The sequence below is a fragment of the Saimiri boliviensis genome, chromosome 9, assembly GCF_048565385.1.
Source record: "Saimiri boliviensis isolate mSaiBol1 chromosome 9, mSaiBol1.pri, whole genome shotgun sequence".
In the NCBI taxonomy this organism is placed as follows: Eukaryota; Metazoa; Chordata; class Mammalia; order Primates; family Cebidae; genus Saimiri; species Saimiri boliviensis.
The window spans coordinates 63,447,989-63,462,575 of NC_133457.1; the positions used below are offsets into that span (position 1 = coordinate 63,447,989).

At 39.9% G+C, this 14,587-nt stretch overlaps 1 protein-coding gene across 2 annotated transcripts in view; it reads left to right on the plus strand.

The window, feature by feature from the left end:
* OXSR1 (oxidative stress responsive kinase 1) overlaps nt 1-14,587 on the plus strand; it is a 98,512-nt gene that overhangs the window by 21,285 nt on the left and 62,640 nt on the right. Inside the window, exons 3-4 of one of the 2 annotated variants that reach the window (XM_003930896.4) lie at nt 2,950-3,058; nt 12,367-12,508. In XM_003930896.4, coding sequence (XP_003930945.3) covers nt 2,950-3,058; nt 12,367-12,508 — 251 coding nt within the window. Of the gene's footprint in view, nt 1-2,949; nt 3,059-3,078; nt 5,644-12,366; nt 12,509-14,587 lie in introns of those variants that run through there. The other variant, XM_074406044.1, reaches the window with a different exon arrangement.

The following is a 14,587-nucleotide window of genomic DNA, read 5'->3' on the forward strand; positions in this document are numbered from 1 at the left end:
TTAATTGGTGATGGTTGTACAACTCTTTGAGTACACTGAATTGGACACTTTAAAAGAGTAAATTTTATGGTGTGTGAATTATATCACAATAAAGCTGTTATAGGTCAGAAATAATGGCTCACACCTGTAATCCTAGCACATCGGGAAGCCAAGGCGGGAGGACTGCTTGAGTCCAGGAGTTTGAGACCAGCATGGGCAACATAGTGAGACTCTATCTCTGAAAAATAAAAAAATTAGCCAGGCCAGGGACGAGAGCTCACGTCTGTAATCCCAGCATTTGGGAGGCCAAGTTGGGTGGATTGCTTGAGCCCAAGAGTTCAAGACCAGCCTGGCAACATAGGACTCCGGCTCTACAAAAATACAAAATTTAGCGAGGTATCGTGGCACACATCTGTAGTCCTAGCTACTCAGGAGGCTGAGGTAGGATCCCGGGAGGTTGAGCCCAGGAGGTTGAGGCTGCAGTGAGCTGGGTCACACCACTACACTCCAGCCTGGTTTAAAAAGCAAGACCCTGTCTCATTTAAAAAAAAAAAAAAAAAAAAAGCCAGATACGTGGTGCACATCTGTAGTCCCATCTAGTCTGGAGCCTGAGGTGGGAGGATCACCTGAGCCCGGGAGGTTGAGGCTGCAGTGGGCCATGATCTACCACTGTACTCCAGCCTGAGTGACAGAGAAAGACCCCATCTCAAAAATAAAGCTGTTATTTAAAAATCCTTTCAAGTGTGCGAACACATTTCTAATACTAATGTGCTGCAAACATTAAAAATTTAACATGAGGCCAGGTGTGGTGGCTCATGCCTACAGACTAGCACTTTGTGATTTCAAGGCAGGAGGATCACTTGAGCCCAGGAGTTTGAGACCAGCCTGGGCCACATGGCAAAACCTTGTCTCTACAAAAAATACAAAAAAAAAAAAAAAAAAAAAAAATAGCTAGGTGTGGTGTTGCATGCCTGTAGTCCCAGATGCTTGGGAGGTTGAGATGGGAAGATGGCTTGAGCCTGAGAGGTGGAGATTGCAGTGAGTCAAGATGTTGTGCCACTACGCTTCAAGCCTGAGTGATAGAGCCAGATCTTTTCTTCTTTTCTTTCATATTTAGCTTTTAGTACAGAAGACTGTGCTGGTGATTTCAGGGTTGCAAGATGTGTATGACAAGATCCTTGCCATAAAGGAAGTTACATTCAAGTAGAGAAGATGAAAAATGGAAAGTTAGCATTTATTGAGCATTCCTTATGAATCAGGGATTATGAATGACTTTCACACAATTGATCTTACTGAACAAATACCAAGGGCATAGGGCAGGTACGTTAATAAGTGAAAAAAGCCATATAAAGTGCTGCAGTATTTCATTCATTCAGCAAATATTTACTGAAGGTGTACTGTGTGCCAGGCACAATGATATATGCTAAGAACTGTTTTAGTTATCACTGAGCTTACAGTTTTGTGGGGGATGTGTAAACAAATGGGCAGTTACAGTATAGTATAGTCAGTTGAGTTCTATAGTGATTAAGAATCTACTTTTGCCGGGCACAGTGGTTCAAGCCTGTAATCCCAGCACTTTGGGAGGCCGAGGCGGGTGGATCACGAGGTCAAGAGATCGAGACCATCCTGGTCAACATGGTGAAACCCCGTCTCTACTAAAATCCAAAAAAAAAATTAGCTGGGCATGGTGGTGCATGCCTGTAATCCCAGCTACTCAGGAGGCTGAGGCAGGAGAATTGCCTGAACCCAGGAGGCGAAGGTTGCGGTGAGCCAAGATCGTGCCATTGCACTCCAGCCTGGGTAACAAGAGCGAAAACTCTGTCTCAAAAAAAAAAAAATCTACTTTTAAGTACTTGCCTTTATGGAGCTGTCAGCCTAGCAGGGAGAGACAGACAAATAAGCACACAGTGTACTATCCAGTATTTTATGTACCATGATGGGAGGAGATACACAGGGTACTTGGAAGCTGAGAAGGAGCATCTAACCAAAGCTGGGAAGTTGGAAGGAAATTCTGTCTAGACTGAGATCAGAAGGAAGAGTTGGAGCAAGCGTCCCCAAACTTTTTACACAGGGGGCCAGTTCACTGTCCCTCAGACCATTGGAGGGCCACCACATACTGTGCTCCTCTCACTGACCACCAATGAAAGAGGTGCCCTTTCTTGAAGTGCGATGGTGGGGGGTGGGCCGGATAAATGGCCTCAGGGGGCCGCATGCGGCCCCCTGAGCCGTAGTTTGGGGATGCCTGAGTTGGAGTTAGCTAGGCAGAGATGATGGGGGAAGTGTATTTGAGGCTGAGGCACAATAGGGTTAAATGTCCAGAGTTAAAAGAAGCATGACTCACTTGCAGTTTTCTGTGGCTGGATCAGGTACTGGGTTGTGAAGGGGCACAGGAATGGGACCAAAGAGGTAAACAGGGCCTTGATCACACAGGGCTTTATAAGGCATTTTGTCATACCAAATCTAATTTAAAATCATAAGCTGAGATAGAGTAAGCTTAGACTTTCAGCTCAGATTTCTGCTCTGGATTTAGTTTTTGATGTCCTGTTTCAGTTTGTTTCTCTTTAGTGTCAAAATTATTAATCATTTCACAAAAATGGAATGAAATAATATGTTGCAAAAAAATAAAAACCCTACACAAATAATAATAATTTTTAAAAACCTGTTTATTAGTTAATATCCTTTGTACCTATATAACCAGGCCTCCTGGAGTGTTGTGCCAGGGTGTGTTAAATAGTGTGTTTCTAGTTTGAAAGATTACTAGTATAATGAGTGGAGGAAGAAGTTGAGTCAGAATGGACTGAGGGAGACATGGTGGTTTTATTGGTTTATCTATTCATTAAGAAATCAAAGCTATGAACATCCCAGAATGGTGTGACAAAGTCTTGAGATTTCAAAATTTGGATTTGGTAACTCACAACATTTGTTTTAGGCTTGCATATAATGAATTATCATGTTTTCTCTTCTTTGTAGAAAGAAATTCAAGCCATGAGTCAATGCCATCATCCTAATATTGTATCTTACTACACATCTTTTGTGGTAAAAGATGAGCTGTGGCTTGTCATGAAGCTGCTAAGTGGAGGTGAGTAAAGTACAAGGAAATGCTATAAGTACCATGGTTCGAAAAGTTAATACAATTTCCTTCTTTCTTATCCTGGTTTTGTTTTCATGACCATTTGCATTTGAGGAGGTACTGAAAATATAGTATTTGCTGAAGATGCTAATCTGTGAGCCAAGACAGGTTTCACAGCTTGCATTTGGTCCATTTCGTTGTCATGCTGCTTAAATCTCTCCATTTTTTTTTAGAGGCAGACTGGCTCTGTCGCCCAGGCTGGAGTGCAGTGGTACTATCATGGCTCACTGCAGCCTCAAACTCCTGGACTCAAGTGGTCCTCCCGTCTCAGCCTCACAAGTAGCTGAGACTACAGGCGTGTACCACCGTGCTCAAGTAATTTTGTTATTTAATACAAATTTTTTTTGGCAACGGGATCTCACTATGTTGCCTAGGCTCATCTCCAATTCTTGTCTTCAAGCGATCCGTCCACCTTGGTCTCCCAAAGTGCTGGGATTACAGGTGTGAACCACTGTGCCTGGTCTAAATCTCTCTTAATTTAGGATGCTTCCTTCTTGCTTCCTCCCTTCCATGATAGAAACTTATTGAAGAGTCTAGTCCAGTTATCTTGTAGAATGTGCCATATTCTGGATTTATCTGATTATTTCTTCTTGGTAGCATTTAACTTGATCTATAGTCCTCTTTTTCTTGTGTATTGAAAATTAGATCTAAAGGCTTTATTAAATTCAAGTTAAATATTTTGGGGGAGGATACTTCTGGGTGTTGCTGTGTACTTCATATTGCACTACATCAGGAAATTGCTATCTGGTTGTCTTTTTAATAGTGATGTTAGTTTTGTTTGCTTAAGATTAGGACAACCAGGCCTCTCCATGAAAAAGGTAACATTTTCCCTTTTGTAGCTGGCAAGTAATCTGTGAGATGATACTTTGTGAGTATCTAATGAGTGTCCAGTTCTCCATAAGTCTTTTGTCTAATGATTTTCACATTCATTGTTTGAATCAGGGGTTGTAAAATGGTGATTTTTCTTACAGCATTATTTCTTTTATATTTATAAGCTGGCATCCTTCTGTGTAGAACTTTTCCTTATCAACTGGGACACTGATTAATCTGTTCTCTAGTTCCTACTGAAAAGGCGAGATAAATAATTGAGTTTTTTTTTTTAAGTACGAAGTTTTAGAGTAAAAAGTTGGTCTAGTAATCATCTGCAGTGGTAGGCACTGAGAGGGTTTAAAAATTTCCCTTTTTCCAATTGGGTAGGGCCTGCACTTTTTGGAGTATTATTAAAGATCCAAGGATTTTTATGTATTCAGTGTCTTTCCATCAGTTATGCTCTATTCTTTCTGATATGCAGGTTGTCCAAAATTTGTCAATGGGAGCCCTTTCAAAGTCACTCTTGTGTCCTCTTGATATGAACCCATCAGTCTTTCATTGTATCCTTACATTTTAATTCAAGATTCCCTAGGGTTATATTTGTATTCATTCTCCCAGACCCTGAATCAGCCAATATTCCAATGAGCTTTGATGTTTTTTACTCAGGAATGTACTTAGAAGAAAGCATAACTTGGATGCTTGGAGTGCTCATTACTACTCTAGTGTCATTGCTTCTAGAGCTTGGAAATATAGTAGGTTAAAAATAAATCATAATTTGACATTAATATTTCCAATACAAGTTTAATGTCCTTGACTTTTTAAGCTTCTTTAATATTATACTTGAATCTCTTTTCCTTTACACAGAAAATCTTGATACCCAATATTAAGATAATTACTGAAGTGCTTTATCTTGTAATGTATGTATAGTTATTTCTGCTGTGTTCTTACAATAAAATACAAATATTGCTGATTGTAAACTGTGAAACCTTGACATGTATAGATCAAACATTTTGTTATGGTTACCCGAAAGCCCCATGCCATTTGGTAAATTAGTCACTTTGCCAAGGCATGGATTTGAATCACATGGCAGTAAGACTCGTAGGACTAGTGAGTGATGGAGCCACACTGGCCTTCCTGTCACTATGCTGCTTGGTTTTGGCTTGCATGTGTATTTTGTGGGGGAGTATGATTTTCCATCCTAAAATGTAGAGTTACAGAAAAGAGAATCCATGTTTGTTTAGTTTGCAGTTTTATTGCTATATCTCACTGAACACTATACTTCCCCAAAGAGACTATAAACAGCATAGACTTTAGAATTAAATTTCAGTTTTTCTACTTAGCACTCGTATGTCATTGGGAAAACTCTTTCATCTCTTTGAACCTTTTTACTTATCTGTTAAGTGGGTATACCTTTCTGCATTTCAGAGAATTGATGAGGAGCAAATGAGATGATATATGTAAATCGTCCACCACTGTGCTGACATGTAATAGGTGCACAATAAATTTTAGTCATTAATAGTAATAATCCCTTGCTATTGGATGCTTTTCAGTGTAGCCAGAATCACCTTTTTGTTTCAATCCCATTAGTGACACACTGGAGAAACTGGATTGCTTTGTTAAAGGCCCTGTTCATATGATGGTTGGAAGCCTTGCTAACACCAACCACCTTTCAAGATGGTGGTCAAGCATGGTTCTTTCTGTATGGAGAGATATGGGAGTATTAGGTAATACTGTATCTTTCATTATTGATCACCTATAACATAATTTTTTTATTTGTAGTTTATAAGAATATGTAATGCAAAGGTTTTAATGTTTTGCAAAAAAGTCCTCTGGTGAATGGGAATAAATTGCTTAATTCTCTTGTCCATACCTGTATGCTAGCCCATCCTTCTTTCTGCTACTCCTAAGCAGAATGGCTTTTTTTTTTTAGAATTCCTGTTCCTCTCTCAGTGAGTATATGAATTGATTGTGGAAGGGGTAGGACATGTAAATGGGTAGGATGTCTTTTAAATGTGGCTCTTTGTCCCTCTTGGTCTGGTCTTAAGTTTTCTGGGACATTACCCAATTTTTCAAGACTAGCACTTGGCAGATTTCTTGGAGGATAATTTTCAAACATGTTCCATTTAGTCATAACCCTTTTTATAAGTGCTTATATTTTTATGAGTCAACATGATCATTATATCTAAACCTTTTATTTTATTTTATTTTATTTTTTGAGATGGAATCTCGCTGTGTCACCCACGCTGGAGTGCAGTGGCATGATATCAGCTCATTGCAACCTCTGCATCCTGAGTTTATGTTATTCTCCTGCCTCAGCCTGCCAAGTAGCTCGTACTACAGGTGTGTGTCACCATGCCCGGCACATTTTTTTAATTTTTAGTAGAGATGGGGTTTCACCATGTTAGCCAGGATGGTCCTTAGCCTCCCAAAGTGCTGGGATTATCGGCGTGAGCCGCAGTGCCTGGCCTAAACCTTTTAAATATTAAAAATTTTGCATTTGTTTTAGGAAAATGAAATTTTGCTTTTGTTGTTATAAAATGAATAAACATTTAAACTGAGGTGATACATTAGGCAACATTTAGAAAACAAAAGTTAGAACGAAGCACAGCTTAAGTTTTGTTTTTTTGTTTTTTTTAAATAAAGATGGGGTTTCACCATGTTGGTCAGGTGAAACTGGTCTTGAACTCCCGACCTCAGGTGATCTGCCTGCCTTGGCCTCCAAAGTGCTTGGATTACAGGCGTGAGCCACCATGCCCGGCCAAATTTTTTTTTTTTTTTTAAACAGGAGGAAGATGTGTCAGGATTGTAGCTTAATTAAAATGCCGTTCATCAAATACTTACTGATCTCCAGTACACTGGTGAATAAAGTTACCAGTTCCTTGCTCTCATAGGCTATGGGAACAAGTTCCAGGAGAACTTAACCTTGAGGGAGAATTGGTTGCCCTGAGATTAACAAAGACTTACCTTCAGGAGGTGATGTCCAGCTGAGAGCTAATGAATAGGGTAATAATTGGCTGGGTGAGGTGGCTCATGCCTGCTATCCCAGTGCTTTGAGAGGTTGAGGTGGAAAGAATGCTTTAGGCCAAGAGTTCAACAGCCCAGCCTGGACAACATGGAAAGACCCTGTCTCTACCAAAAATAAAACCATTTGCTAAGCTTTGATCAGTTGTCCCAGCTACTTGGGAGGCTGGAGGAGAGCTTGAGGCCAGGCCTTGGAGGCTGAGGCAAGCTGTGATCCTGCCACCACAGTCTAGCTGGGCAACAGAGTGAGACTCTGTCTCTAAAAAAAATTTAAAAATTAGAAAGAATAACTAATAATTAGCCAGGTGAAATGGGGGCTGGAGTTAGTACTCGGGAAGGATGGGAGATGTGATCCAGCTAGAATACGGTGAAAAAAGGGATGGAGACAGGATGCAGTGTGTGTGTCTTGAAAACTGACAGATTCACAGTTGGAGCAGAGAGAATGAGAGAAGAGGACTCTCGGAAGAGGCTTACTGAAAAGCAAAGACTCCCAAAATTAAAAATTATAAATAACCAGAGTTAACAGAAATATGTATAGGGTACCTTCTTTCACATCAACTTTTTTAGTCAGAATATTGAAAACAAAAGCATAGTTTTGATTTAGGAACATTGTACTGATGTATAATTTAATAAACTAATTCATAAAATGAATAATGAGTCACTCTTAAGCCCACCAACCAAGTGTACATCCTGGTTAAAATAAGTTTAGTTGTGTCAATATTATAATCAATTTATGATGCTTCCTTATAACTGTAATATTCCTATCTTTTCTAATTAAAACTCTCATATTGAATGTTGGGATTTATTACTACAGGAAGTTAAGCTTTAGAAGTTAGAAGCACTTTTGTATAAATAGTTATTTCCACAGTTTATTAGCACCAAACTGCAAATGTAAGCTTTTAAGAAATCAAAGTAATTTAAAAAAACTTCTGAGATGAAAAAAGAGGTACCTGTAGTACTTAAAGGGAGTTAAGTGTAGAAATGCAGAAATCTAATGTAAATTCACTGTCTTAGATAGTTGTTTAAGCATGTGCTCAAGTTTGTCTTTTTCTTTTTCTTTCCTTTTTTTTTTTTAAAGATGGGGTTTCACCCTGATGGCCAGGCTGGTCTTGAACTCCTGACCTCAGGTGATCCACCCACCTTGGCCTCCCAAAGTGCTAGGATTACAGGCATGAGCCACGGCGCCTGGCCTAACTTTGTCTTTTTCTAAGAGAGAAAAAACATGGGGACTTCCTTCATCTACAGCAGGACCCAGGTAAAATGTCTCATAATAGTAGTGACCAGCTATGGATGTTCAAGTAACAGTGCAGGGTGTTTAAATTTCTGTAACGTCTTTTGTTCTAAAATGGAATACTCACACCAAGTAAATTGCGGCCCCTTTGAAATCTTCTGAGGCTTAGGAAGACATAAGCAGTAAAGTCTTTTACTACTAGTAGTAGCTAAAGATTGATTAAAACTTCTTGCTAGGTGCGGTGGCTCACGCTTGTAATCACAACACTTTGGGATGCCGAGGTGGGTGGATCATGAGGTCAGGAGTTCGAGACCAGCCTGACCAGCATGGTGAAACCCTGTCTCTACCAAATGTAGAAAACTTAGCCAGGCATGGTGGTGCATGCCTGTAGTTCCAGCTACTCAGGAGGTTGAGTCAGGAGAACTGCTTGAACCCAGGAGTGAGGTTGCAGTGAGCCACGATTTTGCCACTATTCCAGCCTGGGTGACAGAGTGACTCCATCTCAAAACAAAACAAAAAACTTGTTAGCAGAGATACCAGTAACTAAGTTAATGAATTGATTTTATATTTAAAGAGTATCTTCTTATACAAGTAAACTGAGGAAATTAACTTGTTGATGGGGTAATTAATTTGATTGAGTTATAATTTTCAGACTTAACAAGTGTCTGAAGCCAGCAGCTACTTCACTACTTTGTCAAATATTATTTTCATATTTTTGTTGGACAATTAAATTTTTGCATTGCTTTTTAACATGTTCCGTGCCACAGGCCATGAAGTCTGATGGGGAATATTTTTTGGGAATAGATGATCTACATTTAAACTTTTTGCTTTGTTACAAAATTTTGTTTGTATCCAAACAAAAATACCCTTGTTTCCCATTATTTGATTGATTTATTTTTACTTTGAAAAATGTTTGGATTTTAATGGACAGCTTTCATTAAAGCCGTCTGTAAGTTGTTAAATGCCTTTTGAAATGCAGCTTCTTGGGCCCTACCTCAGTTCTCTTGAATGACTGTTGTATATGGCCTGGGAATGTACATTTTTACAAGTTTGCCAAGTAATTCCTTCACACGTTAAAGTTTGAGAACAGATTATTCCTAAATACTATTACCAATTAGGCATGAGGACAAAATACTACATACACAGTTATAGCTTTCCCTCATTCTTCCTACCTTAGGTGTTAATTGAATCACTCAGTGGTAATCTGCTGCCTCCTTTTGCTTAGCATATTTTCTCTTCACCTTTCTCTTAGTTGATGTGAAGAATTCTTTATAATTTTGATGTTTAAGGATGGAGGATTATAAACACTGTCATTGAGTTAGAGGCTACCAGAGGTTTAAAAAACTAAATGGATAAGAAGTGGTGGGGGTGGGGGGTACCTTACAGGACCAGTGTCTCTCAGTAAAGGATGAAGGTCTTGGCGACATGATGATTCCTCCACCTATAATAATAACATTGTTGGGAGGAGTTTGAAACTGAAATTGTTAGCCAGATCAGAAGGGTTTCATATATAGGCTTTGTTCAAAATGTCTGTTCTGGACATACAGGCTAGAGATGGGCATTGCTTCAGTCTCCTCATTGATCATTGGACGGTGTGAAGTCAATAAAAATCTGAAAATTTGGAAAGGAGCTCCTGCTTCAAACTCTTTACAGATATAGTCACTTTTTAGGTGCCCCAGGATCTTTGATGCTGCATTTGTTTGATCTACCAGACTGGAAGTTCCCTTAAAGTCAGCAATCATGTCATGTATATCTTGTCATATTTGGGGGCACCCAGTCTTAGATCTCACATGTAATGTAATAGGGCTTAATTGATGAATGAATGAGTTCTGGTAATTTTTCATTTCCAGTAGGAATTGGTTTTCCTTTGCATTCCTTATTTTAGGTATTACGTTACAAACATGGGACTTGATCAGTGTTAATTAACATAATTGTTTTCTTTTTTTTTTTTTTTTTTTTGAGACAGAGTTTTGCTCTTGTTACCCAGGCTGGAGTGCAATGGCGCGATCTCGGCTCACCGCAACCTCCGCCTCCTGGGTTCAGGCAATTCTCCTGCCTCAGCCTCCTGAGTAGCTGGGATTACAGGCACGTGCCACCATGCCCAGCTAATTTTTTGTATTTTTAGTAGAGATGGGGTTTCACTATGTTGACCGGGATGGTCTCGATCTCTTGACCTCGTGATCCACCCGCCTCGGCCTCCCAAAGTGCTGGGATTACAGGCTTGAGCCACCGCGCCCGGTCATAATTGTTTTCTTAATGAAGTATTTATGTGGCCTAGGTTTCTTGAACAGTGGAACATATGAGCCTTTGGTATAATCATTTTGCTTTGGGGATTCACGTGTGATTGATTAAACTAAGCAGAACAAACTTCTTCCTTAGGTCTCTCCCCTTTTGGATCACAAACTTGTGAATCCCAGCAATGGAGAGGACAAAGGACCAGTGTAGTAATGTGTTGGGAAACCTGTCTGGGAGCTTTCTGGAGAGTGAGCCTCTCTGGTTCACAGAGACTAAACTGCCTATCTCCTGTTGGTGGTGAAGAGTATTAAAGGGCAAGCCTCCGGGAGGAAGAAGGATCTGAGAATCTTACTCTCTTTTATCTGAACTTTCAACCAGTTTTCCTGTTTTCAACCCTGTCCTCCACTCTTCCCTCACATACGGTACTTGCTGTGTGTGTTTTTGAGCCTTTCTGGAGCTCTGGGTAGGGATCACTTTGTCCTAAATGGAACAGCTCCTCTGCAGGCACTGAAGTTCAGATTTCTCCACTGTGCTTGGTTACTTTTTCTTTTTCTTCTATCTTCTAGAATATTGTTGCCATCTGTCTTCTGTCATCTTTCTGGTCCTCTTTTTAAATTGTGGGTTTATGTCTTTTTAATCAAGTTTACCAAGTTAGTGGATTTTAAGTGGGAGCTAAAATAAACGTGTTCAATCCCTCATGTTTTTGAGAATTCTGTTTCTTTCTATGTATTGGGAAGTATGTTTTTTCTTGTTAAGAGTATGAAGTAAAAGTACCCAGTAGGGCAAGTTTTCAAGAGAACTGTGTAAGTGGTTGTTTTGATTTTAGTCTTGATCACTGAAGTCTTGTACCAAGAAATGAGTATTGAATCTTTTCAGTGCAGTCTATGTAATGTTCTAGACCTCTTGGCACAGTTGCTAATATTGGAAATTGTTTTGTTTTGGTTCTGTGATTGTTATGGGCCATTATATTACCAGAAATCTTATGAATTTCCACCAAACTTTTTACTGATTATGATCTTCAGTTTTGGCAGGCAGCATTGTGCTTTTAATTACGATATAGGTGTCTTTTCCTCCCCGCCTTCAACCTTTACTAGGAGCATTATTTCCTATTCTGGGAAGTTTAGGATTGTTAATACTCAAGAGAACTGTAATTTTTATTCTTTTTGTATTTGTCTTTTCCTTGCCTATTTTAGTTCTATAATTTATTAACCTAAAAAGTAATTTTAGTCCTAAGTTAGTTTGTATATATATGTGATCCAAGTATTTCATTCCTGATTTGATTGGCATTTCAGTTGTATTTTTATATCTTTAGTCATACAGTAGTGCATGTTCTAATCTGGTGTTAAAAGCCTACATTGGTTTGCGGTATCTTACAATATTACTGATGAGCATGGCTTACCTACGCATTATTTAGGGGGAGTTAAATATCCTCTACTACTTCTTCAGATTCTCACTAGATGTCCAAAGGAGATGCTAGCATAACATATTATTTGAATATTAGCAGGCTACGTTTTGTTTTAGATTGGACTTCTGTCCCTAGGTTGGAGTGCAATGGCACAATCTCAGCTCACTGCAACCTCCGCCTCCTAAGTTCAAGCAGTTCTCCTGCCTCAGCCTTCTGAGTTGCTGGGATTACAGGCATGCACCACCACACCCGGCTAATTTTTGTATTTTTAGTGGGACAGGGTTTCACCATGTTAGTCAGAATGATCTTGATCTCTTGACCTCGTGATATGCCCGCCTTGGCCTCCAAAGTGCTGGTGTTACAGGCGTGAGCCACCATGCCCGGCTGAAAATAAGTTATTTAAAAATTCTGTATTTCCTCATATTTGCTGGGTTTTTTTCCATTCCTATACAATTAAATTTATGAGAAGGTTCACATGTGTTTTGATTCTAAAATGGATCTGAATTATATTGAATGATTTAGAGATTTTTAGAAAATTATGTCTTCTGCTTTCAGGTTCTGTTCTGGATATTATTAAGCACATTGTGGCAAAAGGTGAACACAAAAGTGGAGTCCTCGATGAGTCTACCATTGCTACTATACTCCGAGAAGTACTGGAAGGTCTGGAGTATCTGCATAAAAATGGACAGATCCACAGGTATGTAAAAGACAACACACTTGTGTTACATCATCTCATTAAGGTCACTCCCACTCTTTTACAGAGTCATGATCTGCGTGTTATCACAGCCCTTTGTATCACTAGTTTTAGTACCCTGTGGTTAGAGTTTTAATTATACAGCTAGTAAACATTAAACAAGTACTTCAGTAAGACTGGACAATATAAAAACAGTAAAAATTCATAATTTCTAACCAAGAGGCATAATGACTGATAACATTTTGGAATATTGCTTTCCATTTTCTTTTATATGCTTAAAAAATATCTAAAGCAATACTGTATATGTAAGTTTGTCTGTTGCTTTTAAAATTTTACATTATAGGCCGGGCGCGGTGGCTCAAGCCTGTAATCCCAGCACTTTGGGAGGCCGAGGCAGGTGGATCACAAGGTCAAGAGATCGAAACCATCTTGGTCAACATGGTGAAACCCTGTCTCTACTAAAAATACAAAAAAAATAGCTGGGCATAGTGGTGCGTGCCTGTAATCCCAGCTACTCAGGAGGCTGAGGCAGGAGAATTGCCTGAACCCAGGAGGCGGAGGTTGCGGTGAGCCGAGATCGCGCCATTGCACTCCAGCCTGGGTAACAAGAGCGAAACTCCGTCTCAAAAAAAAAAAAAAAAAAAAAAAAAAAAAAAAAAAATTTTACATTATATCTTCAGTATTTCCCTAAATTCTTAAAAGCCTTTTGCAAAGTAACATTTTAAAAATTAAAGCCTTTTTTCCATTTTATTTATTTATTTTTTTGAGACATGGTCTGTCTTTGCAACCCAGACTAGAATGCCATGATCATAGCTCACTGCAACCTCAAACTCCTGGGTTCAAGTGATCCTCCCACCTCAGCTTCCCCAGTAGCTAGGGCTACAGGTGTGCTCCACCACTTTGGCTAATTTTTAATTTTTATAGAGATGGGGTCTCGCTGTGTTGTCCAGGCTGTTCTTAACTCCTGGTCTCAAAGTGATCTTCCTCCCGTGACCTTCTGAAGTGCTGAGATTACAGGCATAAGCCACTGTGCCCAGCCCTTTCTTTTGTTTTTTAATAAATAAGAACATTTTAATATTTCACGATCCTTTGTAAATGATCTATCTTAGTAGGTAATTACCCTGTTTAGGTTTTGTGTATAGGTCCTGGCATACTACTGAGATCTGTGGTTTCAATGATGATTTGATTTGCCATGCTTTTCTAGTCTGAATTTTTTTTCTCGTGGCGTTGTTGGGACTCCCATTCGATCCTTGATCATGCCACCTGTGAGAGTGGAGTGGATTTTTCTGGGCCGCTTGCTGCCAAGTGGAGAATGCATGGTAGATGCTGAGCTCAGGACTCATGGGTCTGTGAGCATTCTCCTAGCCCCACCATGTGGTCTCCTACCTGGTGCCAGAGGGGCTTCCATTCAGTCACTGTTGATATTGCCTGTGGGAGTGGAAGGAAGGCCCTTGCTTTGGGCCACTCTGCTCCTGGGTGGGGAGTTGGGAAACACTGGACCTGCATAGTTCTTTGCTGCTGGGTGGAAGGCTAAGAGATGCCAGCTGTGCCGACTGGTGCTGCTGATGTGAGTAATGTGGGCCTACCTGCTGTACTGCATATGGGGCAGGAGATGAAGTTCCCCTGCCTGATCTTTATTGGCATTGCTCATTCCGTCATAGTGGGCCCTCCTGCAACTCCAGGTATGGAATCAGGGATGGGACCACCTGCTAGATTTTCTCCAGGCTGCCCATTTTCTGCTTCTTTAGGCAGGCTTGGGGGCCCTTTTGGATCTAAGTCTGTTGATAGTTCTGGGTTTTAGGGCTCTCTAGTGCCCAGTCTGAATTATAGCAGATTAAAGGAATGCTCAGGAAACTTTTTTTTTTTTTTTTTTTTTTTTAACCTTTCCTATGATGCCAAAAAACTTGGGAAATGTAATGTCATATTGTTCTTCAAGTCCTGAGGCCCCTAGCCACCCTGCCTTCCTCTTTTTGCCTTTCAGAGTTCTTTTATGATTGTCTGTTAGTTTATTTCTGGGAATTTTAGATATACTTAAAGGGGAGGAGCAAGGAAATGTAAACCTATGCCATTTGGTTTGGGAGC